Below are 27,314 nucleotides of genomic sequence, written 5' to 3'. Positions count from 1 at the left end.
CCCAGCTGTACGTCAACCTGACAAGTGAGTCAAAACGTTTGAGGAGTTCTGCAATGGTGGGCAGCAGGACATCCAAACGTCAGTCTAAAACTGCATCCTCAGCATGTTTTATGTTTCATTCTATATCCTCCTGCGCTTTAGGAAAGGTGCTGACGGTTTCTGACAGGGTGTGACGCGAGCGTACTACTTTTGACAGCACGCCAGTCACTTGTTCAAACTGTATAGTGCTCATTCGACCTGCAGTCCCAATATTCCGTTAAACATTATGCAACACTGGCTTGCCTTACCTGTACAACACTGCCCTCAAGTGCTTCATAGCTGAGTTTCACTGGTTTGTCTATTAAACTTTCCGCTAATCTACTGAGCTTCTTTCTCGATAATGTATCGCGTAAATATAGCTAATAACTTCTGAAATTCTGAATACATAGCTTATGTCACAGTGAGACCCAGAGGAGACAACGTCAATCGCAGTACTTATGAACGATACACGGAACTAAAAAAGTTAGTCCACGATACACCATAGGACATATTTCAAAACCACTCTTAGTCCCTCCCTGAATTATGTCCCCCATGTTTAAACGTTACGAAAGTAGTGATCTAGCTAGCCTGTTAGCGATACGTACAAATGAAATGTACAGTATGAAAGCCAGAGGTAAACTACTTCAGGTTGACATTTAGCCGACGTTCAGACATATCTCAATTTAAATTGAAGGTTAGTATCTTGTAAATCACTCACTGAAATTGGTAACTAGCTAGTTGACCCATAACAGAATATGACAATTTACCAGCAACAATCTAGCTAAATTAGAGCTACCTAGCCTTTGATCTTGTGTAATAGCTCAAGAGAGGGTATTACTGTATGTTCTGTATAGGACCCGCTGTGTTGCCAGTAGGGTGTAATCAATGTGACAAAAACAAAACTGTATGTTTATTATAAAATAATGTAGCGTACTGTTGACTAGGTATATTTCACATTTATAGTCTCACCCTCTTCCACCTCTCTTTTTTCCCGATGTTTAATTTTTGTCAACTATATTTCACACCAATGCGTTGGTTTTCAGAATGACTTCCCCGTCCCCTCACGACCGCAGTCGGAGCGAGGAAGAGGACGACCCTGTGGACCAGATGATCTCGCGCACCGGCTGCGCCGATCTGCACTATGCCGTGCAGGAGTGCATGGCGGAACATCAGGACTGGCGTAAGTGCCAAACCCAGGTTCAGACCTTTAAAGAGTGCATGATGGCCTTCCAGAACTCCCGTAAGGAACAGCTGATGAAACAACGACAAACAGCTTCCGGGCCGTCATAGATACCAACCTACAGACGCAAACATTGTTCTACAGGATGACATCTTGCTTCATGTTCACTTGTGGAGCTGGACTAAATACTCAACGATACCGTTAGAAGTTGTTGATGCTAGTCTAGTAACATGTAAGTGTGTTCAAGGGAGAGAGTTAGATAACACTTCGTGCCTGTATCCGTAATTGTTTGGAAGGTAGGATCACACAGAATCATACTTGTTTTTATTTAATGTCCTTGGATCATTAGTGAAAAGCATTCCTTTTGAAATACCTCTGCATCCCACCTGAGAATAATTTAATCGACATCACAACAGTGATGCCTCCAACTGGTGATGCTCACATGCTATTACATATTTCAACCACACAGTGGTAGTGTGGTACAATTACAGAGCCTTGTGAAGCATCATAACTGTCACATTAATTGTCTCAGTCAGGATCATGTCTCTATATGTTTGCACGGGTTCAGTCATTAGTGAATTAAGGACTTAAGTCTATTGTGATAGGGTGAAATATAATGTAATGTACAATTCAATTAAATATTCACAAAAAGCATGCTGGATTATTAAGCTTCTACAATAGGTTTCTGTCTTCAGGAGACCGGTCGTCTTTGACTCTAGTGTTCATTATTATTATTTAATGACCTTTCATTGAATAAAAACACATTTTGGGGGGAAATGACAGAAATTACGTCAGCAAATTAGATTTTAATAGTTTGATTGTTGTTCCTCAACAGACACATACAGAACAAACACTGTAGTATGATAACATGGGATGGATTTGGTGCTTAATATAATGCGTAGTATATAGTCATACGGATAGGAAATACGGTTAGTCAAAGCTTACAACATTTACTGACTACATTGGGGCTGGGATTCCCCCCTCCCCTCCCAGCAGGACTAGTTTTGAACCTAAATGCAACAAAAAAAATCAAAATTTCAGAAAGCTCGAGCTGGTTTTCACCAGCTTCATAGCCGAGACCTTGAACTCTTCTGTCTTCAGCACATATATAATGGGGTTCAGCATGGGAGGGAGAGCTGTGGTCAGAGACAAGTAAAAGCATTTGGTGTTGATGGAGACCCCTTCCCCTAGAAAAAAAGTCATCGTTAACGGTAAGTAGAACAACGCGACTAACATCAGATGAGTCGTGCACGTCCTCACAGCTTTCAACCTGCCCTGGTTTGTAGAGACCCGGCGCAAGGCCACACCAATAGACACATACGTCACGATGATGAACCCGAAAGGAAGCCAAACGATGATAACTGGAGTGATCAAGCGCAGGGTCAAATAATAGCTGTTGGAATTGCACGCCAGGCGGAACAGGGAACCGTGGTCACAGACGTAGCTCTGGATGACCAGCGACCGGCAGAAGGTCATCCTGGTGATGGCGCCGGCGTTGATGAGGTTGAACAGGATGCTGACGAGCCACACTGCGCCGGTGAACGCGCTCATGGTCTTACTCGTCACCAGTGTGTGATAGCGCAGAGGGAAGGAGATGGCCGCCAGCCTGTCGTATGCCAACATGGTCAGGTTGAAAGACTGCATGGCTAGAGTCACGTAAGTACATAACATGTTGGTCATGCATTTATTGTAGGAGATGAACTGGTTGTTGATCAGGTAGGTGTCCAGCAGCAGGATGGCCAGGATGGAGATTCGACAAAGGTCCACGAATGCCAGGTTGAAGAAAATGAGATACTTGGGGGTACGGAGAGAGCTCTCCACATATATAGCAGTCATGACCAATGTGTTGCCTAGCACGGACACGATGTAGATGACAAACAGGAAGACAAAGTAATAAGTCAGGTTAGGGATTCCAGAAAACCCTAGGATGTAGAACTGTGCTGGACGCTGAAAAGTGACATTGTCCTCCAGAGCTGTGTTGATCAAGTTCATAACCAAACACCACATGAACCTGTAAATGTATTTAGGAAGCAAAGAAAAAAAAGGAAACGAATTCCACTCTTCAAGGCTGGGTTTAGACGTATAATCTGGATCTGAGTCAGAGAGAGAGAGAGAGAGAGAGAGAGAGAGAGAGAGAGAGAGAGAGAGAGAGAGAGAGAGAGAAAGTCCTGTACTGTAGACTGCCTATCTCTGCAGTAGCTGCTCTTCTCTGGTGGTTTGGACTCTGTGCTGGCTTTATATTGTGAAAATATCCTTGATAACACAAACCTCCTAGTCACAGTTCACCTAGCTTCGCACACTGGGGACCAAATCTGCAGACATCCAATGATGTTTACAGCAACAAGTGTTGGCCTGAAATATGTTAACTAGCCTCAACCAAGAACATATGAAATAAACATAAAACATGTTGTAGAAAAGTTTCCTTGTTTTACTGTTGATCTTTGATATTCATCGTTGTGGCATTATACATCAACATAATGTCTTTAAGAGAATAATGTTGTGGTTTACATTGACATGTAATTTTTTATTTTTTTTATTTTGTCTTGTGTTCACATTTACATGTCACAGTAAATATCCACTAAGGAAATTTGATCACTGATTAGGACTGAGTTTTGATTGAGTTGATGTGTAATAATAATATCAATGTCTAAGTAATGCATACATTACTTTCATACCGTTGGAGTGTCTTTTCTTAGTAATTGTGATGCAGGGTGATCTGAAAACAAGATCTTGGTCTCAAAGTGTCCCTTTCTTTGTGGGAAGGTGGAATTGAAAAGAAATAGGAGAAGGGAAAAGCTTTTCCTGTCTCTTCACAATCTGTTTATAATAAGACCTGCGACAGGTTCAGTTTAAGCAACACAACGTTGATGATGGAGATGATAAACTGTCATCAATAAAGAATAACAAGAATCAGATATACATTTTAGCAAGGGGTTTGCACTGTTCCTTATGTTATGTGTTCATTATATAGTAATGTTTTATTTTTTATAAAACATTACTTCACAGCCCACTGAGCACAAATGAATACAAAATCCTACCACTTGCACAAGTGTAAATATAACCGTCACCATGTATTACAATTCAGTGAAACTCATGTAGTATTGATTTGACCATGTGATTTACTATAGATATGGAAATATTCTTGACTAGCTTGGTGGGGTGGGTTCTATATAAAGGGAAGCACTCCCTACTTCGGAGAACGAGCGAAGCAAACATACATACAGTATAAGGCAGGGACCCTGTAGACTGTCAAATCCATCGATGGCCAGTAACATAAAGACAATATGGAGAAGTTGGGAATGGCGGAAGGTGGCAACATCCCAGAAATCATTTAATATCTATTGTGTGTGTGTGTGTTCTGTATGTGTGTACGTGTGTGTGTGTTCTGTATACGTGTATGTGTGTGTGCTCGTGTAGCATTAAATTACCATCTTATCAAACACGGTGAGAATGAGAGTGAGGTAACACAGGTGTGTTGCTTTTAATGAGAGAGATGACGAGCGAAGCCTGAGAGCCTTGCCTGATCTGGGCCTCACTCATTCGCTCTACTCGTCCGCATCAAAGGGATATGTAGCCCAATGAAAAGATATACAGTGCCCTCCAAAAGTATTGGAACAGTGAGGCGAATTCCTTTATTTTTGCTGTAGACTGAAAACATTTGGGCTTGACATCAAATAATGAACGTGAGACCAGAGATCAACGTTTCAGCTTTTATTTCCAGGTATTTACATCAGGATCTGATGCACAACTAAGAAAATATCACATTTTGTTTGAATCCACCCATTTGTCATGTGATCAAAAGTATTGGAACAGATATACTTAAAACATATTTAAGTGAATAAGACTTAATATTTAGTTGCCAATCCCTTGCTTTCAATAACTGCAGCAAGTCTGTGACCCATTGACGTCACCAAACTTTTGCATTCTTCCTTTTTGATGCTTTCCCAGGCTTTCACTGCAGCCTCTTTCAGTTGTTGTTTGTTTTGTGGGGTTCCTCCCTTCAGTCTCCTCTTAAGCAGGTAAAATGCATGCTCTATAGGGTTTAAGTCTGGAGATTGACTTGGCCAGTCTAATACCTTTCATTTCTTGCCCCTGATGAACTCCTTTGTTGTTTTGGCAGTGTGTTTTGGGTCGTTATCTTGCTGCATGATGAAGGCTCTGCCAATCAGTTTGGTTGCATCTTTCCTTAAATTGGCAGACAAAATGTTTCTGTAGACTTCCGAGTTCATTTTGCTGCTGCCATCATGTGTTACATCCTCAATGAAGATTAATGAGCCCGTCCCAGAAGAAGCCATGCAAGCCCAAGCCATGACATTACCTCCACCGTGTTTCACAGATGAGCTTGTGTGTTTGGGATCATGAGCAGTTCCTTTCTTTCTCCAAACTTTAGCCTTTCCATCACTTTGGTAAAAGTTAATCTTTGTCTCATCAGTCCATAAAACTTTGTCCCAGAATGTTTGAGGTTCATCTCTGTACTTTTTGGCAAATTCCAGCCTGGCCTTCCTATTCTTCTTGCTAATGAGTGGTTTGCATCTTCTGGTGTAGCCCTTGTACTTTTGTTCATGAAGTCTTCTGCGAACAGTAGATAGTGATACCTTCACTCCTGCCATCTGGAGGTTGTTGCTGATCTCACTAACAGTTGTTTTAGGGTCTTTCTTTACAGCTCTCACAATGTTTCTGTCATCAACTGCTGATGTTTTCCTTGGTCTACCTGTTCGACGTCTGTTACTTAGTACACCAGTAGTTTTCTTCTTCTTCAGGACATTCCAAATGGTTGTACTGGCTATGGCCAATGTTTCTGCAATGGCTCTGATTGATTTTCCATCTTCTCTAAGACTCACAATTGCTTGTTTTTCACCCAAAGACAGCGCTCTGGTTTTCATGTTGTTTTCACCTCTGAATACAGTCTGCATAGACAAAACCTATCTTACCCAATCTGAACCTGAGTGTAGACATTCAGTGGTATTTATTGATTGAATAATGTATGTAATAGGACACACCTGGGCAACAAAACACACCTGTCAGTCACATGTTCCAATACTTTTGCTCACGTGACAAATGGGTGGGTTCGAACAAAAAGGTGATATTTTCTAATTTGTGCATCAGATCTTGATGTAAATACCTGGAAATAAAAGCTGAAACGTTGATCTCTGGTTTCACATTCATCGTTTGATGTCAAGCCCAAATGTTTTCAGTCTACAGCAAAAATAAAGGAATTGGCCTCACTGTTCCAATACTTTTGGAGGGCACTGTATATTGATTTACTGATTTACTGATTTGCTGTTACGAACACTTTTCTATGTACGACTTCCACTCAAGGGGTTTGTCCTACATGCTACACATTCCTAAGTAAGCTTCCATGCTATGAATCCCAAAACGTTGAAAATTGTGATAAAAAAAAAAAACATCTTTATCTCTCTGATGGAGATATGGCTCCTTTGGCTGTCTTCACCATCTTCTTAGCAGATACCTTAAACTCGTCGGTCTTCAGCACGTATATAATGGGGTTCAATGTGGGGGCCAGAGTGGAGGTCAGAGAGAGGTTAATGATCCGTATATTAGTGGGGATGTCTCCTAAAGCGAACGTTGCCCCGTAGGGCAAATAGAACAAGCCCACCAGCATGAGATGTGAGGTGCACGTCCTCATGGCTTTGACACGCTCCCGGGCCGAGATTCGTAACAGCGTTGAGGTGATGAAGGCATAGGTCACAATGATGAAGACTAGAGGCAACCATATCATGAACACAGGGTTTAGTCTCCCTATGAGCTTACTTGGGAGGTTGTCATTGCAGGCCAGTCGGAACAAAGGCCCATGGTCACAGAAGTAGCCCTGGATCTCTCTTGACCTGCAGTAGGAGAGTCTGGTCAGGAAGACCAGCATGATCATAATCAACGAGGACGACATGACCCACTCTCCACTGATGATCTGCAGCATGGCTTTGGGACTGACTATCATGTAGTACCTCAGGGGGTAGCAAATGGCCACGAGCCTGTCGTAAGCCAGGGTGGTGAGGTTGAATGATTGCATGCTGAGAAACAGGAACACAAAGAAAAAACTGGTTAAACATTCATTGTAGGACACAACCTGACTGCCAAACAGGAAGTGGCTCAGAATGGGATAGACGAGGGTGGTACTCCCACAAATGTCAGTGAAAGCCAGGTTGAAAACAGCGAGGTACTTGGGGGTATGGAGACTGCGGTCCACAAGTATGACAGTCATTACAAACGTGTTACCCAGCAAAGACACCATGTAAACGCAGAACAGGAAGGCATAGTAGTACTTGATGTGGGGGATGCCAGTGATCCCCAGGAGGAAGAATTGAGCTGGATGCACCACGGTGTTATTCACCTCCTCTCTTGATATCAGGGAACTCATGTTACCGTGGCAACGCTTCCTCCTTGCTGTTGAGACAACAACGTTTGTTAACTCGACATCCCGGCGTATCTACAATATTCACAAATGGAAATGGCACAATTCAAATGAGTGATGATGATTATGCGATTGTATTGTTTCCAATTCTGCAGATAAATCCAGAGAACACAGTTGGCTCACTCTGTACAGATTACACACGCGGCATTCAGCTCTGTTCCACTCCTCTCCTGTCTCTCTGTCAGGTATCACCTGTGCACGCTCACCTGTCAGAGACGCCAGCAGCCCTGAGATCGGTCTGAGATGCTGATCCACTCCACGCTCCGTCAAGCTTTGACCCACAGTGAATGCGGAGACACATAAAAGTGCGTCGACCCAGGTAGCTGATTGGTGGCTGCCCGAGATGGGCGGAGCTACAAGCTTCCCCGTCATTCTCTCTGGCCCAGAACACTGTCGTCAGCTCAGTAGAACCATCTGGGTGGTTTCCATCAGCACTTTGGGCATTGGCTACCTTGCTTGGTATGCCTTTTGCTGTAAGAGTTGGAGGTGGGCATAGCTCAGTGGGACTGGTGAAAGTCACAATTGTCTTTGTTGAGCTAGTTGTGTGTTTTCTTGAACTTTTGAACTTTAAATTGAAGGGTGAACACCCACAGGTGCCAATTGGCAGAGGCCAAATGACACTGGCTGAGTCCTGGTCTAGTGCTGAAGGCTACCAGACAGCAGCATCTAGCATTTAGAAATAACTGACTTCTGTTATCAGGACTATGAAGTGAACACCGTCTGATAGATATTCCATTAAATTCCATACTCCATGAAATACTGAATCCAATGCTGTTGGAGTTACATCTCTATGTACATATAGAAAATGTCCTGCAAGCAAGGGAATTGGCCTGTGGTGACATAGGTGTGGAGTGTTTTCAAGGCTGGATTTCTTTGTTCTTTGTTGACAATTCTAAGTTGTTACTGATGTGATGGTTACTGTTTTCAAATCATACAAATTTACTGTATTTGTATTGCCCTTTTTATAAGCAATTTCACAGAGGGCTTCACATAGAGAGGTGAAGAGCACAGGCTAAACATAGTCATACATCAGGAAAGTGTTAATGGGTTTTGAAACACCAAAATCCAGTGTTTCAAAATCGAAAATAAATTGTCTTTATTGCTACAGTAAATGAATTTACTGTGTAAACATAAACACATTCTTCTTTACATGTAACTACATGCCCTGGATGCTGTGTTCTCCATTATTTTGTGTTGTGTCTAATGATTGCTCCATAGTGTTTATATCTTGATTGGTTGTGTTTATGATCTGAAAGCATAGTTTGATTTTGAACACAGGTTACATGGCTTGGGAGCGAGTGTTTGATTTTGCCAGAAGTCGGAAATTCAGTCAGAAGTCAGTGGAAATTGAGTTTGAATACAGTTTTTTACAATCGCTATGACAGTTTTTTTAATACCTTTACGTAGCAAATTTCCTAAACTCATAACACAGTTAGCACAACATCCGTCTGTGTAGGCTGTACAATTGCGCAAGTACTTGTGGTCTAAAAACTTTACGAAAAACTTTCTAATGAAGACGAATTCCTAGATATGTCATACAGCACTAGGACATCATCATCATCAACAACAGACTCAACTCCCTTCCTGTGGGAGCGTGCTGGAGCTTGTCAACACTTCCTGAGGCGTCTTAATGAGAGACTTAATGAGCACCTTGTTTGTTGACACCCTGTCTCCAAACTCTGCTGAGAGAGACTGGGAGCCCAGCAGACTGGTGTGCCTGTGAGGACTCTGAGGACTCTGAGGACTCTGAGGACTCTGAGGACTCTGGGACATCATTAAGGGGCGGGAGCAAAACACGGAGCAACTGTCGCAATATCTTGAGTGTGTGGGGGGGGAGGGCGGCAGAGAGAAAGACTAAGAGATACAGAAAGAAAAGGAGAGAGAAAGATACAAAGAGAGAGAGAGAGAGGGGGGGATAGAGAGAGAGAGAGCGATAGAGAGAGAGAGATAGAGAGAGAGAGAGAGAGAGAGAGAGAGAGAGAGAGAGAGGGGGGGGGGGGGGGATAGAGAGAGAGAGAGAGAGAGATAGAGAGAGAGAGAGAGAGAGAGGGGAGGGGAGGGGGGGGATGACCGCAGCACAGTGTGTAACAGTCTTGTCACGAGGCCTGAAAAAGAAACAAATGTAGTGTGCAGCCTGGCATCCCTATGGTGCTCGGACTGATAGAACACATCTAAACTCCATCTCCTGAAGCTCCACGCAGAGTGCATGTATGTGGTGGTCTTGATATGGTGTTTTTGTTTTTACTCTCTCGACCCAGCCCTGGTCAGGTCAGCCCTGGTCAGCATTAGGGAAACAGCCTAAGAGTGTCATCAACAGGGTAATGGAGTAATTGTTTTGAGGCAGTCCATTGTTCAGTCCACTGAGACTAGTAAACACACCTCTGGGAGAAGCTTTTGAGATGCTGCTTATTGAATTGATAATTTATTACTGAAAAGGCCCACTGATAAGTCCCACTGCTGCACACTGCTGCCCCCCCCCCCCATCACACACACACACTGCACTACATAGCTGATGCTATACCCAACAGTACTCGGGTTGTAAAGCCCCCCCCCCCCCCCCACCCGCCACTGCTTTTAAGTGCTTGCACGTTCCGCCATTCCTTATCTTCATTTTCTTTATTCATATACTCAAAATATAACACAGAACCCCATATACCATGCGGTGTGACTCTAGCCTGGCTTCAACTACCTTCCCTCCAAGCTTCACTCGGTGAGAGACATGCAGCAGTTACCAAACGTGAGGCTTTAGGTCAGGGCCTTAAACTGTGGAGTGCCAAGGCCTGAGGTCTGTGATGCCCAGGCCCGCAACAGATATGGCTCCATCACCCTTTGCGTCATGGTTACGGGAGTAAACAGAAGAGACAGGTAGACTGCTTGGACCCCCCCCCTGTGGATGTCGCCTGTAATTGGCTCTCTGCGGAGGACGTGTTTGTCACCTCGGAGCCCAGGGATCGTGATGGGGACAAACAGTGATTCAGCTTTTTTTTGTAACAAAACAAATTGTTTTTCTTTGACTGACTGATGGGAAGGCCTTGGTGGGGGAAAAGCCTTGAGAAAGTTTGGAACCATATTCTCGTGTGAAGTAGCTCTGAAGCCTGAGCTTGGTGAGAGAGATGCAAGTGATATTTCCAAAACTGGTTTGGTCCAAATTCTTTAATGACAAGGGATTTGGGAACAAGTCTTCCCTTTTCTGGTGTATTTTTTGTGTGTGTGGCCCTCTGGGAGATGACAGAGAGGATGTTGGCCTCTTGGCTTTCATTACAGCGCTGAAGTGACTGTCTAGCAGACCTGGATATGATCCTGACCTCTCTCCCCTCTGTTCCAGATCACTGGGTAAACAGCCCTCCAACCCCCATCTCCTCCATCTCCTCTCTCCTTCCAAAATCATTAACTTGCTGAGCCAATATTTTTTACACGTCCTACCTCGGGCCTCCACGCACACACACAGATGCAAACTCATAACACTTGTTCCAGATAATGATGACGATGACACTGTTAAACCGTGACTAGGGCAGAGTTTTTCAAAAAGGGTAAAGGTCACAGAAGGTCATATTCCTTGTTTTTTCATTCGGGGTCACCTTCAATCAAACAGGAACAGAATACTTGAATGCCCGCCTGCCTGCTTTACATAGGAAGCCCTGGCCCATGAAGTCATTCTTTGTGAATGGAGAGCTTCACCTTATGTTACAGACACAACTGTATATTAGATGTTGAAAATAGAAGCTGATCTGTGGGCATCTGTGCAAAAGGGCCACGTATGTCTTTTTAAAATTTAGTTGTGTGTAATTATTCACACTTTAATTGACAAAAATAAACATTTCAGATTAATGCCAATTTATGGACACTGTGACCTTGTCAAACGTATCCTCAAGGCATGCCACAGAGTGCTGTGAGGCTAACCAGTCCACACACACACACACACGTAGCTTATTGGTGGTGTGCTGAATGACGAGTGTGTTTGTGACAGTATATCAGCGACATGCTTGTTTGAGTGTGAGCTCGCCCTCTGATGACCGTCAACCATTCAGGTGTTGAAGAGAAAAGGTGCACTGTTGTCTGTGAATGTAATTTACTGTTTACTGATGGAGACCTGAAATCTACATTTGCAGGGGGTCGCAAAAAAAACGTTGTTTAATTTAGTACAGTTACATTTGTGTTCATGTTGAGTTGACTTTACTAAAGCGAAAAGTAATAATCTAACAAGCAAAGCTTTGACATGGGAACGTGACTAAGCTTAAAATACTCAATTTAGAATGAAATGACAAAATCGTGCCTCTTCTTCATCTATTGATGGCCATGTAACTATTGTTGTTATTGTAAATACAGTTGACAGTTGCATTATGCTACGGTGCCATCAGCAGTTTCTATTTCTCCTTTTTCAGAATGCAGCTTGAGAACTACACGCGTGTGACTGAGTTTGTCATCGTGGGCTTCCCGGGTATCCAGCCTGAGTACTACAACCTGACGGCCTGGTTGTTCCTCTTCCTCTATGTGATCACGGTGGGGGGCAACTCCCTGCTGGTGGTGCTGTTTGCTGTGGAACACAGCCTCCAGAAACCCATGTACATCATCATGGTCAGTCTGGCCCTCTCTGACATCGGTAAGGCAGGCAGTGGGATTTTATTTTTAGGGAATACAGGGCAAGCACGGCTGTCTCTCTTGCTAGCAGAAGGTCTGGCTGTGTGGTTTTCTAGTAGGGACTGTCTTTTTGTTTCATTCTTTAGATCTTACTCTAACATTATACAATGGTTGCCACACCTCTTTCACATTGAAACCCACAAAAAAAAAAAATTGTCAATGTTGTTTTTAGGAGCTGGATGACTGGGGCTGTTTATGGTTTAGTGTGTTCATTGTGTGGGAACTTTATGGTAAACGTCATGTTGTTTTGTGACCAGGCTATTCTACTGTGGGCGTCCCCAAGCTGATCGCTCGCTACTGGTGGGATGACGGGGCAATCGCCTTCACCACCTGCCTGTTCCAGAAGCAGATGCTCCATTATTTTGGCACCTTGAACTCCCTCATCATGATGACCATGGCCCTGGACCGCTACCTGGCTATCTGCTTCCCTTTCTTGTAAGACAGACAAACCGCTTTGCTATGACACCTGACCTGACCAAGTCCTCTCCCTAACAGGCAAATGCACACAGTACTCTAAACGAACACATACACACCTGTAGTTTATTTTGTGGTGTGGCACACCACGCTTATTTATTTGTTTATTTGTCAGGGACAATGCAACACACATTCTTACATACATAAATTACAATATGTTGCATATGGGTTGCATAAAAAGGTTTCTAGCCAATAAGCTAATTTACAACCCTGGTCCCTGGTCAGGCCTTTCTAAAGAGTTAATCGTTATATAATTTACTACTTAGTGTGAGTTACACAATCATGCAGCAGATCCATTAGAAACTAATATCTTGCATCAACATTTCACAGATTCATGACCGCATCACACACAACAGCACGTCACGTAACAACACAATACATTACAACAGGGACAACAGAGTGTGTGCTTGTGAGTGCTCCTGCATGTATGGACATGACTCAGTGGCTACATGTTCGATTTTCTTTCAGTGTTTCACCTTTCTATTGTCAAGTTTTCAGTTCGGTTTATGTTTGGATTTCTGTTGGTAAATCTCCCCCCACCTCCCTACCAGGTACCCTAAGATCATGACCAACAACACCATGACCGGTCTGACCCTCGTGTCCTGGGTGTTGGCCCACATCGCTCCGGCCATCACCAGCTTCCAATCAGCCGAGCTGCCCTTCTGCGGATCCAACCGCATCATCGGCTGTTTCTGCGACACGCGCTCCTTGAACACACTGGCCTGTGTGGACGTGTCCCCCCAGACCACGGTATCCTTCACGGTGGCCATGTTTGTTCTCCTGCTCCCTTTCTCCATCATCCTCTTATCCTACGTCCACGTCATCGTCGTCATGGCCAAGATCAAAAGCACTCAGGTAAAAGTGCGCCCGGATTCGTGTACGTGAGCCTGTGCGAGGGTGTGTGTGTGTGTGGGGGCACCGTGATTTGTGTGTGTGAGCCCTAGTAGGCGAATGTATGTTTGTGATTGTGTGTGTGTGTGTGTAACAACATAAGTGAGTGTGTTTGTGTGAATATAACCACGTGTATGCATGTGTCCCTGTGTAAGTGTAAGCACGGGTGTGTGTGCGCGTGTCCCTGTGTAAGAGTCAGCGTGTGTGTGTGTCCTGCCCGGGTCTCCCTCAGGGTCGGTGGAAGGCCTTCTCCACCTGCAGCTGCCAACTCTTCATCATCTCCCTCTACTACGTCCCCCGCTGCTGCGTCTACACCATCAACGTCATCGGCGTTATCCAGTTGAGCATGGACCTGCGCATGGGCCTCATGGTCCTCTACAGCCTGCTGCCCCCCCTGCTCAACCCCTTCATCTACTGCTTCAGGACCAAGGAGATCCGCCTCGCTCTAGCCCGCCGGAGCAGCCAGGGCCGCCCGGTGGGACGGAAGGTCTCCGTCCCCGCCACGGGCGGCTGAGGGGTGGTGGAGGGTGGGGGTGAGGGGGTTGTGTGTGTGTGTGGGGGGGGGGGGGGGTCGTGGTGGAGGGGGTAGGGTATGTGTGGGTATGGCCCCACACTCAGCCCCACCTCACAGCTGAGCCCAACCCCAAACATACCTCAACGCTGGTCCCAAACCATCACATGGATTTGAATGTCACTTCAATCTTTCGGCCCTTTGGCTGCATTGCGATATCGAGGGCTTTACAGATGACCGTGGATGAAAGCATGTTTGAATGAATAAACGATATTGTGTCCCTTGTCACGGTTGTCTTTGAGCCTTTCTGCTGTATTACTGCCTCGTTATTTTGCAGCTATCATTGGAACTTTCGGGAGTCAGGTGGCTGAGCGGTTAGGGAATCGGGCTTGTAATCTGAAGGTCGCCAGTTCGATTCCCGGCCGAGCCAAATGACGTTGTGTCCTTGGGCAAGGCACTTCACCCTACTTGCCTCGGGAAATGTCCCTGTACTTACTGTAAGTCGCTCTGGATAAGAGCGTCTGCCAAATGACTAAATGTAAATGTAACTTTGGTCTGTTTCTATATAAGAGAAGGCAGGTTTGCAATGTCAGCTTCCATCCGGAATCCCTTACCTTATATCTCAGTTTGCTCTCAACTCCCTTCATCTAGTCAAATCATCCATACACAACCACAGGCCTGTCTGTCGGATAGCTGTTATCTTATTGTTTATTGTTCATTAGCATTTGGGCTATCAGAAGATTAGCTGCACTTTAGCACTGCATCAGTTAGGGGCGTAGTCTGTTCATTGCACAGCATTTTCATGAAAAAACTGCCTTTTAAATGTGTTAAATTCATTTTACCATTAAAGTAAGTATGTATTTAAATATTCCTCTATACAGTCACAGTCTGGCAAGAGACAAAAGGCCTATGCCTTGTAGAGATAAGGATTGGGACACTAAAAAAGAAACACTTAATTAAACAATGATTTAATGATACACAACATTAGCCTATTTAACCATTGGCAACGCAAAATGGAATTAGTTATTGGATTGGGTTATTTTTTAGTTTGAAATTTTTTCTTGAGGGGCAGTACCTGTTCCATTTAAGGATGCAAACCTTATTTTTTCATGTACTTACTGTAAACAAATTGGATCCATTTCCTGTTTCTGAGGGATGATAGGCGTTAGGCTCTATGCATCCTGGGCAGTATTCGAGTTTTTCAGTTATAAGAAAGAGAAACTCTATTGATTTGCCATCATTAATGATGAATCAAGTACCAGAACTTTCTTTCACAACATTCAGTTCCCTATATCAGGGATGATGAATCAAGAACCAGAACTTTCTTTCACAACATTCAGTTCCCTATATCAGGGATGATGAATCAAGTACCAGAACTTTCTTTCACAACATTCAGTTCCCTATATCAGGGATGATGAATCAAGAACCAGAACTTTCTTTCACAACATTCAGTTCCCTATATCAGGGATGATGAATCAAGAACCAGAACTTTCTTTCACAACATTCAGTTCCCTATATCAGGGATGATGAATCAAGAACCAGAACTTTCTTTCACAACATTCAGTTCCCTATATCAGGGATGATGAATCAAGAACCAGAACTTTCTTTCACAACATTCAGTTCCCTATATCAGGGATGATGAATCAAGAACCAGAACTTTCTTTCACAACATTCAGTTCCCTATATCAGGGATGATGAATCAAGTACCAGAACTTTCTTTCACAACATTCAGTTCCCTATATCAGGGATGATGAATCAAGAACCAGAACTTTCTTTCACAACATTCAGTTCCCTATATCAGGGATGATGAATCAAGAACCAGAACTTTCTTTCACAACATTCAGTTCCCTATATCAGGGATGATGAATCAAGTACCAGAACTTTCTTTCACAACATTCAGTTCCCTATATCAGGGATGATGAATCAAGAACCAGAACTTTCTTTCACAACATTCAGTTCCCTATATCAGGGATGATGAATCAAGAACCAGAACTTTCTTTCACAACATTCAGTTCCCTATATCAGGGATGATGAATCAAGAACCAGAACTTTCTTTCACAACATTCAGTTCCCTATATCAGGGATGATGAATCAAGTACCAGAACTTTCTTTCACAACATTCAGTTCCCTATATCAGGGATGATGAATCAAGAACCAGAACTTTCTTTCACAACATTCAGTTCCCTATATCAGGGATGATGAATCAAGAACCAGAACTTTCTTTCACAACATTCAGTTCCCTATATCAGGGATGATGAATCAAGAACCAGAACTTTCTTTCACAACATTCAGTTCCCCATATCAGAGGTTCTCAAAGTGTTTAGGGCCAGGGACCCCTTGCAGGGGAGAGCATTTTTCAAGGACTCCCCCCCATAATCATAACACCCATTCAACATACCCTTTGTGCTCTTAAATGGACACAATACCCTTATTTTATTGGTGCAAATGGTCACCCATCTGTAGAATATCATATATTTTTTCACTTTTTATTGATACAGCACAATTTTACATTATGGCTCTGGCTCGCGGAACCCTAGGGGTCCGGGGAACCCACTTTGAGAACCACTGCCTTATATTACTAATGTTGGACGAGGCGAGCTATGCTATTTCTCGTGAACCACAGACTGTGCAGCTAGCTAAACACTCACCTTTATTCAAAAACAAATCGCTGATATTCTGGGCCCCTGATGTGCTCCTGGCCTCTTCCCCTCCTCTCTTTATTTGACGTATCGATTTATGTTTCTGTTTTGGCATTGTCAGTTCTCTATTGATAACCAGCTGGCTGCTGCTGCAGTTTGTGAGCTTTAAGGTTACGCGCACATTTTCAAAAGAGGAGCGAACCATGGACCAAACAATTTGTTTAAAGAATGGTGTTGAGGTAAGGACTGGAAGACAAGATAGATTCAACTTAGCAGCTGACTAAATAACTATCATGGAAACATATTTGCCTCAGTGTCTCTGACTGTGAATCTGTGAATGTGATGTTAATGTGTTAACCCATCTGTTTAAAACTGCATATTCCATTTAAATGTCAATTACTTTGCCTATTTCTGCTGGTTGTAATGTTGTTGTATTCTGTATTTTTGCTGTTTTATTTATTTTATTTGTACGGTGTCCTTGAGTGTTGAGAAAGGCGCCTTTAAATAAAACGTATTATTATTACTGTAATGTCTCTCTGTTTCTGTTTAACAATCTGTCCGCTTCTGTTTTCCCTCACAGGGAACACCACTGTTCAACATGGACCAGGTGAATAACACCTTTACACAGCCATCCGAGTTTGTCATCGTGGGCTTCCCAGGTATCCAGCCTGAGTACTACAACCTGACGGCCTGGTTGTTCCTCTTCCTCTATGTGATCACGGTGGGGGGCAACTCCCTGCTGGTGGTGCTGTTTGCTGTGAAACACAGCCTCCAGAAACCCATGTACATCATCATGGTCAGTCTGGCCCTCTCTGACATCGGTAAGACAGGCAGAGGGATCTCCTTATCCTTGCCTCTCTCCATGCATCGTAATGCCCAACCTGCCACCCCTTTCCTCTCTCTCTCTCCCTCTCTCTTTCTCCAAACTTAACATAGCAATCTAAACTTCTCTAAACTTAAACATTGCAATACTGTGCAAAGTCTTTGGAAAATATTTGTTTTGAGTACAACAAAAATGCTTTAAGAAATAATGAAATTATCAGACGAAACAAACATTTCTGCAAAATTAAACTTTTATACTGCCACACAAATACATATGACAAAAGAAGACATTAAAAGACAATGTTCATGTAAAATATCTTGGGTGACACTCCTGCACAGTACTTTATGTGTCACTGTGTCTCAATATATTGTATTTTTGTTATGTCAAAAATCTTTGAATAGACAAACTTTTTGTGAATGGATATTAAACTGATAGATAACACAGATATAAAGCAGATATGTAAAAAAAAAATATGTATAAATATAGAACAATTAAGAAAAATCTCACAGCTAAGCACAGCCGAATATATATGTAAATAAAAGTTATGATTCAAAAGATAAAGAGACGGGGAATCCAAAATTATTTGGATACTTTTAAGTTAGTATATTTCCCTTGTTGACACAGATTGGCAGTTAAAATGTTTACAGTTCGTCTCTCTCTCTGTTACATCCTCTCTCACTCTGTCCATCTTTCTGACCTGAAAAAAGTAGTCTAACATTTACATTTACATTTTACATGACATGACTTCCCTTCTGCACCTGATAATGAACCAGCAAGGGCTTTATTCCACCTGTCTCTGTATGTTTCCCAGGCTTTGACACTGCAGCCCTGCCGAAAATCATCGCTCGTTACTGGTCGAACGACGGGTCTATCAGCTTCTACACCTGCATCATCCAAACACATATAATCCACTACTTTGGCACTTTAAACTCCCTCATCATGATGACCATGGCCCTGGACCGCAGCCTGGCTATCTGCTTCCCTCTCAGGTACAAGCAATTACTACGTTACTTTCTAAATTAGGTTGATGTTACTATGCACAAATGCACTGTTTACACTAAGCACAGTTTGTGTTGTTACTTATCTGGCCAGTGTGAAATATGCATTAAGGAGTGGAGTGTGATGTTACTAGTATTCCCTTTCCTTTCTTCCTACTACAACCTCCCCACCCCCCCTCTCAACAGGTACCCTGTGTTGATGACCAATAGGATCATGACAGGTATATCAATCCTTTCCTGGCTGGCTGCCAATATCACCCCTGGCATTGCCGCCTCCGACTATTCCCGGCTGCTCTCTTACTGTAAACCCAACAAGATCCTGCACATCTACTGTGATACGGTCTCTCTCAACCTGGTGGCCTGTGGAGATATCTCTCCCATCGTGCTGAAGACCGTCTCAATCGCCATGCTCGTCCTCCTCGGGCCCCTGTCCCTCATCATCTTGTCCTATGCCTGTGTCATTGTGACGGTGATGAAGATGGCCACCTTACAGGTGAGAGTGAGTGTGTGTGTGTGGGGGGAGAGAGAGAGAGAGAGAGAGAGAGAGAGAGAGAGAGAGAGAGAGAGAGAGAGAGAGAGAGAGAGAGAGAGAGAGAGAGAGAGAGAGAGAGGACAGAGAGAAGGACAGAGAGAAGGACAGAGAGAGAAGTGTATTCTTTGTTAACTGAACTCTAACTCACTGTGCTGTTCTCTCCAGGGCAGGCTGAAGACCCTGTCTACCTGTGCCACTCAAGGGTAAATCATCTTCATCTACTACATCCCCCGTTTCGTCGTCTATTCTGCCCTCCTCCTCCCATCCCTGGTGATGACCTCTGACCTCCGAATCGGCACAACTCTCTTCTACAGCCTCTTCCCTCCTCTCATCAACCCCTTCATCTACTGCCTCAGGACCAAAGAGATCAAGCAGCTGCTCAGACGCTGGGTCCAGCGCTGGAAAAGCATTGACCTGCTGAAGTCCAACACAGTCTCTTCCATCACTAAATAACACACGTTAGGGTCAGGTGTGACATAAAGGTGTTTCCTAAGGTTGTGTTAACAACCTATTTACTGAGAGGGAAGATAAACTGAAATAATAATAATGTACAAAAGGAATATGACACAATATACATATTTACTTTAAGGAATGTATGGTTATTAGATTGGTTCTACTATTCAACATATTTTATGGAACATTTAATGAAGCATACTGGTTTAAGTAATGTGATTTTCTCCCCCTGATTATCCTGTTGTTGTTGTTCTAGAGCAGGAGTACACACAATAAATATTAAAGGTCCACCTGTGAGTGCTAAAGACCGAGTGTCATAGGTCCCTTAAGGAAGATGAGCTACATTGTGTAGCAGTATATATAAATTCAACAATAAAGTGTGGTGGCTTTAATCAAAGGGAGACATGGCACTGATTGGGCCTACTTTGCAAAACAATTCAAAACCCCTTATCAATCCTTACACATAACTGAACTGCAAAAACAACTAATCAAAAATGTATTTGTAATTATTCCATTTTATTTATTTGTTTTGTAACTCAGAATTAATAATTCGAAACACAATGCTTCAAAATACTCCTACTATGACAAGAAAGTAATCTGAAATAATTTATTTTGTGTTTCATTGCTTTTAAATAAAATGTCAAACACAATGACAATTCAAAATACGCTTTGCAATTCAGTGAGATAGAATCAAACAGTGGTCTGAACCATTTTGTAAAGTTCTTTACATTCCAAATAAAGTGTGGTGAATATCAGGTACTTTTTGCTACTATCGTAGCATCAGTGAAGTTCAGTCACCATCAGCTTGTTGTCTTAGAAATCAAAGGATTGGCCCATCCAGAGCTACCTTCCTGGAGATTTCTGCTCCAACCCTAATCTAGAACACTTGATTCTAATAAGTATCAGGTTTATGTGCTTAATCATGTCAGTTATTACTGCTGAAATCCTTTACAAATTAATATTAAAATATTCCAAATCCCCTGAACAATGACATCATGTCATTCATCCAGGCCAGTGATTGGCTGTTGGCTGGTCAAGCTTTGTATTAAACAGATAGGCTGTGTGAGTTTCCATTCACTCACCTCAGGGGGTGGAGTGTGGTGAGGTAAGGACTGGAAGACAAGATAGATTCAACTCAGCTCCAGCTGCCTAAGTAACTCTTAATGGGAAGGTTCTCCCCTCCATGTCTTCTCTGACTGTGAATGTTAGCTTTTTTCCACAGGTACACCCTGGCACTTTGAGGTTCATGTTGTTTAATTGTATCTTGTTTAACTACCCGCTATTATGATTCTTCCCTTTGGGACTTATTTAGTTTCTCACAATGTATGTTTCATGTTTTGGCTACCTGCAATGTTTGGGGCTATTTTGTTATTTTTGATCAGTGACCTATGCACTTTTGTAAAGCTCTGTTTTGGAAATCGCTTTGGATAAAAGCATCTGCTAAATGAAAATGAATTTGATGTTAATATATCTCTCTCTCTGCTTCTGTTAATAATCTGTCTGCTTCTGTATTCCCTCACAGGGAACACCGCTGTTCAACATGAACCAGGGGAATAACACCTTTACACAGCCATCCGAGTTTGTCATCGTGGGCTTCCCAGGTATCCAGCCTGAGTACTACAACCTGACGGCCTGGTTGTTCCTCTTCCTCTATGTGATCACGGTGGGGGGCAACTCCCTGCTGGTGGTGCTGTTTGCTGTGGAACACAGCCTCCAGAAACCCATGTACATCATCATGGTCAGTCTGGCCCTCTCTGACATCGGTAAGACAGGCAGAGGGATCTCCTTATCCTTGCCTCTCTCCATGCATCGTAATGCCCAACCTGCCACCCCTTTCCTCTCTCTCTCTCCCTCTCTCTTTCTCCAAACTTAACATAGCAATCTAAACTTCTCTAAACTTAAACATTGCAATACTGTGCAAAGTCTTTGGAAAATATTTGTTTTGAGTACAACAAAAATGCTTTAAGAAATAATGAAATTATCAGACGAAACAAACATTTCTGCAAAATTAAACTTTTATACTGCCACACAAATACATATGACAAAAGAAGACATTAAAAGACAATGTTCATGTAAAATATCTTGGGTGACACTCCTGCACAGTACTTTATGTGTCACTGTGTCTCAATATATTGTATTTTTGTTATGTCAAAAATCTTTGAATAGACAAACTTTTTGTGAATGGATATTAAACTGATAGATAACACAGATATAAAGCAGATATGTAAAAAAAAAATATGTATAAATATAGAAAAATTAAGAAAAATCTCACAGCTAAGCACAGCCGAATATATATGTAAATAAAAGTTATGATTCAAAAGATAAAGAGATGGGGAATCCAAAATTATTTGGATACTTTTAAGTTAGTATATTTCCCTTGTTGACACAGATTGGCAGTTAAAATGTTTACAGTTCGTCTCTCTCTCTGTTACATCCTCTCTCACTCTGTCCATCTTTCTGACCTGAAAAAAGTAGTCTAACATTTACATTTACATTTTACATGACATGACTTCCCTTCTGCAGCTAATAATGAACCAGCAAGGGCTTTATTCCACCTGTCTCTTTATGTTTCCCAGGCTTTGACACTGCAGCCCTGCCGAAAATCATCGCTCGTTACTGGTCGAACGACGGGTCTATCAGCTTCTACACCTGCATCATCCAAACACATATAATCCACTACTTTGGCACTTTAAACTCCCTCATCATGATGACCATGGCCCTGGACCGCAGCCTGGCTATCTGCTTCCCTCTCAGGTACAAGCAATTACTACGTTACTTTCTAAATTAGGTTGATGTTACTATGCACAAATGCACTGTTTACACTAAGCACAGTTTGTGTTGTTACTTATCTGGCCAGTGTGAAATATGCATTAAGGAGTGGAGTGTGATGTTACTAGTATTCCCTTTCCTTTCTTCCTACTACAACCTCCCCACCCCCCCTCTCAACAGGTACCCTGTGTTGATGACCAATAGGATCATGACAGGTATATCAATCCTTTCCTGGCTGGCTGCCAATATCACCCCTGGCATTGCCGCCTCCGACTATTCCCGGCTGCTCTCTTACTGTAAACCCAACAAGATCCTGCACATCTACTGTGATACGGTCTCTCTCAACCTGGTGGCCTGTGGAGATATCTCTCCCATCGTGCTGAAGACCGTCTCAATCGCCATGCTCGTCCTCCTCGGGCCCCTGTCCCTCATCATCTTGTCCTATGCCTGTGTCATTGTGACGGTGATGAAGATGGCCACCTTACAGGTGAGAGTGAGTGTGTGTGTGTGGGGGGAGAGAGAGAGAGAGAGAGAGAGAGAGAGAGAGAGAGAGAGAGAGAGAGAGAGAGAGAGAGAGAGAGAGAGAGAGAGAGAGAGAGAGAGAGAGAGAAGGACAGAGAGAAGGACAGAGAGAAGGACAGAGAGAGAAGTGTATTCTTTGTTAACTGAACTCTAACTCACTGTGCTGTTCTCTCCAGGGCAGGCTGAAGACCCTGTCTACCTGTGCCACTCAAGGGTTAATCATCTTCATCTACTACATCCCCCGTTTCGTCGTCTATTCTGCCCTCCTCCTCCCATCCCTGGTGATGACCTCTGACCTCCGAATCGGCACAACTCTCTTCTACAGCCTCTTCCCTCCTCTCATCAACCCCTTCATCTACTGCCTCAGGACCAAAGAGATCAAGCAGCTGCTCAGACGCTGGGTCCAGCGCTGGAAAAGCATTGACCTGCTGAAGTCCAACACAGTCTCTTCCATCACTAAATAACACACGTTAGGGTCAGGTGTGACATAAAGGTGTTTCCTAAGGTTGTGTTAACAACCTATTTACTGAGAGGGAAGATAAACTGAAATAATAATAATGTACAAAAGGAATATGACACAATATACATATTTACTTTAAGGAATGTATGGTTATTAGATTGGTTCTACTATTCAACATATTTTATGGAACATTTAATGAAGCATACTGGTTTAAGTAATGTGATTTTCTCCCCCTGATTATCCTGTTGTTGTTGTTCTAGAGCAGGAGTACACACAATAAATATTAAAGGTCCACCTGTGAGTGCTAAAGACCGAGTGTCATAGGTCCCTTAACGAAGATGAGCTACATTGTGTAGCAGTATATATAAATTCAACAATAAAGTGTGGTGGCTTTAATCAAAGGGAGACATGGCACTGATTGGGCCTACTTTGCAAAACAATTCAAAACCCCTTATCAATCCTTACACATAACTGAACTGCAAAAACAACTAATCAAAAATGTATTTGTAATTATTCCATTTTATTTATTTGTTTTGTAACTCAGAATTAATAATTCGAAACACAATGCTTCAAAATACTCCTACTATGACAAGAAAGTAATCTGAAATAATTTATTTTGTGTTTCATTGCTTTTAAATAAAATGTCAAACACAATGACAATTCAAAATACCCTTTGCAATTCAGTGAGATAGAATCAAACAGTGGTCTGAACCATTTTGTAAAGTTCTTTACATTCCAAATAAAGTGTGGTGAATATCAGGTACTTTTTGCTACTATCGTAGCATCAGTGAAGTTCAGTCACCATCAGCTTGTTGTCTTAGAAATCAAAGGATTGGCCCATCCAGAGCTACCTTCCTGGAGATTTCTGCTCCAACCCTAATCTAGAACACTTGATTCTAATAAGTATCAGGTTTATGTGCTTAATCATGTCAGTTATTACTGCTGAAATCCTTTACAAATTAATATTAAAATATTCCAAATCCCCTGAACAATGACATCATGTCATTCATCCAGGCCAGTGATTGGCTGTTGGCTGGTCAAGCTTTGTATTAAACAGATAGGCTGTGTGAGTTTCCATTCACTCACCTCAGGGGGTGGAGTGTGGTGAGGTAAGGACTGGAAGACAAGATAGATTCAACTCAGCTCCAGCTGCCTAAGTAACTCTTAATGGGAAGGTTCTCCCCTCCATGTCTTCTCTGACTGTGAATGTTAGCTTTTTTCCACAGGTTCACCCTGGCACTTTGAGGTTCATGTTGTTTAATTGTATCTTGTTTAACTACCCGCTATTATGATTCTTCCCTTTGGGACTTATTTAGTTTCTCACAATGTATGTTTCATGTTTTGGCTACCTGCAATGTTTGGGGCTATTTTGTTATTTTTGATCAGTGACCTATGCACTTTTGTAAAGCTCTGTTTTGGAAATCGCTTTGGATAAAAGCGTCTGCTAAATGAAAATGAATTTGATGTTAATATATCTCTCTCTCTGCTTCTGTTAATAATCTGTCTGCTTCTGTATTCCCTCACAGGGAACACCGCTGTTCAACATGAACCAGGGGAATAACACCTTTACACAGCCATCCGAGTTTGTCATCGTGGGATTCCCAGGTATCCAGCCTGAGTACTACAACCTGACGGCCTGGTTGTTCCTCTTCCTCTATGTGATCACGGTGGGGGGCAACTCCCTGCTGGTGGTGCTGTTTGCTGTGGAACACAGCCTCCAGAAACCCATGTACATCATCATGGTCAGTCTAGCCCTCTCTGACATCGGTAAGACAGGCAGAGGGATCTCCTTATCCTTACCTCTCTCCATGCATTTTAATGCCCAACATGCCACCCCTATCCTCTTCCTGTCTTTCTCTCAGTAACATTAACCTGTATGTTGATGTTGCATTGTTGACATGAAAAATTGTCTTTGGATAGCCAAACTATTAAAACATTAAAATGAAACTAAAATAGATAATATGTAAGTGGGAATTTAAAAAGAAAAATAAATACAAAAGAAAAATCTAACAGTGAATCCTAACAATACATACAGTATATTTATAGAACTAAAGGTTACAAAGAAAGTTAATCCTAGAGAGAAGAAAAGTATTTTCAGGTTAGTATATTTCCTCTCTCTCTCTCTCTCTCTCTCTCTCTCTCTCTCTCTCTCTCTCTCTCTCTCTCTCTCTCTCTCTCTCTCTCTCTCTCTCTTTCTCTCTCTCTCTCTCTCTCTCTCTCTCTCTCTCTCTCTCTCTCTCTGCTGCATCCTCTCTCCCCTCTGTCCATCTTTCCGACCTGAAAAGACTAGACCAACATGACTCAGCACCTGATAATGAACCAGCTCGGGCTCTTGTTCCACCTGTCTCTGTGTTTCCCAGGCTTCGACACTGTAGCCCTGCCGAAAATCATCGCTCGTTACTGGTGGAACGACGGGTCTATCAGCTTCCACACCTGCATGATCCAAGCACATATAATACATTTCTTTGGCACCTTGAACTCCCTCATCATGATGACCATGGCCCTGGACCGCAGCCTGGCTATTTGCTTCCCTCTCAGGCACAAGCAATATCTATATTACTTTCTAAATTAGGTTGAAGTTATCATCCACAAATACACTGTTTTACACTAAGCACAGTTAGTTGTTACTTATCTTGATAGTGTGAAATATGCATTAAGGAGTGGAGTGTGATGTTACTAGTATTCCCTTTCCTTTCTTCCTACTACAACCTCCACCCCCCCTCTCAACAGGTACCCTGTGTTGATGACCAATAGGATCATGACAGGCATATCAATCCTTTCCTGGATGGCAGCAAATACCACCCCTGGCATTGCCACCTCCGAATATTCCCGGCTGATCCACTACTGTAAATCCAACAAGATCCTGCACATCTACTGTGACTTGGTCGCTCTCCCAAAGATTGGGTGTGGAGATTTCTCTGCCCTCGTGCAGAAGACTACCTCTGTGGCCCTGTTTGTCCTCCTCGGGCCCCTGTCCATCATCATCTTGTCCTACGCCTGTGTCATTGTCACGGTGATGAAGATGGCCACCTTACAGGTGAGAGTGAGTGTGTGTGTAAGTGTTTGTGTGGGGGGGGGGGGGGGGGAGAGAGAGAGAGAGAGAGAGAGAGAGAGAGAGAGAGAGAGAGAGAGAGAGAGAGAGAGAGAGAGAGAGAGAGAGAGAGAGAGAGAGAGAGGGGGGGGGGAAAGGAAGAGAGAGAAAGAGCGGGGCAGAGAGAGGGCGCGTACAGTGTTGTATTCTCTGTTAACTGAACTGTGCTGTTCTCTCCAGGGCAAGCTGAAGACCCTGTCTACCTGTGCCACTCAAGGGTTAATCATCTTCATCTACTACATCCCCCGTTTCGTCGTCTATTCTAGCTTCCTCATTCCGTCCCTGGTGTTGCCCACTGACATCCGCATCGGCACAACTCTCTTCTACACTCTCTTCCCTCCTCTCATCAACCCCTTCATCTACTGCCTCAGGACAAAGGAGATCAAGCAGCTGCTCAGAGGCTGGGTCCAGCGCTGGACAAGCATTGACCTGCTGAAGCCCAACACAGTCTCTTCCATCACTAAAAAAACACACACTAGAGTCAGGTGTGACATAAAGGTGTTTCCTAAGGTTGTGTTAATAACCTATTTACTGAGAAGGAAGACAAACTGAAAACATTTACAAAAGGAATATTACACATTATAAAGAATGTATAGTTATTAGATTGGTTACACTATTCAACATATTTTATGGTACATTTAATAAAGCATACTGATTTAAGTAATGTAAGTTTCTCCCCCTGATTATCCTGTTGTTGTTCTAGAGCAGGAGTACACACAATAAATATTAAAGGTCCACCTGTGAGTGTTAAACAGTGTCAGAGGTCCATAAAGGAAGATGAGCTACATTGTGTAGCAGTATATATAAATTCAACAATAAAGTGTGATGGCTTTAATCAAAGGGAGACATGGCACTGATTGGGCCTACTTTGCAAAACAATTCAGA

General features: G+C 42.9%; 5 protein-coding genes and 1 pseudogene across 5 annotated transcripts; 4 read left to right on the top strand and 2 right to left on the bottom strand.

The window, feature by feature from the left end:
- Window positions 1-1,062: 1,062 nt before the first annotated feature.
- LOC124488049 (cytochrome c oxidase assembly factor 4 homolog, mitochondrial) lies at window positions 1,063-1,546 on the top strand. The gene has a single exon (XM_047050507.1). The coding sequence runs from the start codon at window positions 1,063-1,065 to the stop codon at window positions 1,306-1,308; it is 246 nt and encodes an 81-aa protein (XP_046906463.1). The 3' UTR covers window positions 1,309-1,546.
- A 681-nt stretch (window positions 1,547-2,227) lies between these two features.
- LOC124488005 (olfactory receptor 8-like) lies at window positions 2,228-3,190 on the bottom strand. The gene has a single exon (XM_047050443.1). It carries the CDS (start codon window positions 3,188-3,190, stop codon window positions 2,228-2,230), a length of 963 nt encoding a protein of 320 aa, XP_046906399.1.
- Window positions 3,191-6,608: 3,418 nt separating this feature from the next.
- On the bottom strand, window positions 6,609-7,574 carry LOC124488004 (olfactory receptor 145-like). The gene has a single exon (XM_047050442.1). The coding sequence runs from the start codon at window positions 7,572-7,574 to the stop codon at window positions 6,609-6,611; it is 966 nt and encodes a 321-aa protein (XP_046906398.1).
- Window positions 7,575-12,011: 4,437 nt separating this feature from the next.
- Window positions 12,012-19,604, top strand: LOC124488003 (annotated as a pseudogene).
- A 1,523-nt stretch (window positions 19,605-21,127) lies between these two features.
- LOC124488046 (olfactory receptor 6N1-like) lies at window positions 21,128-23,359 on the top strand. The gene is made up of 4 exons (XM_047050502.1): window positions 21,128-21,350; window positions 22,164-22,341; window positions 22,537-22,843; window positions 23,055-23,359. Exons 1-4 carry the CDS (start codon window positions 21,128-21,130, stop codon window positions 23,340-23,342), a joined length of 996 nt encoding a protein of 331 aa, XP_046906458.1. The 3' UTR covers window positions 23,343-23,359.
- A 1,523-nt stretch (window positions 23,360-24,882) lies between these two features.
- LOC124488050 (olfactory receptor 52K1-like) lies at window positions 24,883-27,099 on the top strand. Its single transcript, XM_047050508.1, has 4 exons — window positions 24,883-25,105; window positions 25,699-25,876; window positions 26,069-26,375; window positions 26,610-27,099. The coding sequence occupies exons 1-4, from the start codon at window positions 24,883-24,885 to the stop codon at window positions 26,979-26,981; spliced, it is 1,080 nt and encodes a 359-aa protein (XP_046906464.1). The 3' UTR covers window positions 26,982-27,099.
- Window positions 27,100-27,314: the final 215 nt, after the last annotated feature.

This window comes from Hypomesus transpacificus, unplaced genomic scaffold (genome assembly GCF_021917145.1).
Source record: "Hypomesus transpacificus isolate Combined female unplaced genomic scaffold, fHypTra1 scaffold_116, whole genome shotgun sequence".
In the NCBI taxonomy this organism is placed as follows: Eukaryota; Metazoa; Chordata; class Actinopteri; order Osmeriformes; family Osmeridae; genus Hypomesus; species Hypomesus transpacificus.
Note: the sequence above shows the minus strand (reverse complement) of the source record. Positions and strands in the feature narration are given on the sequence as shown.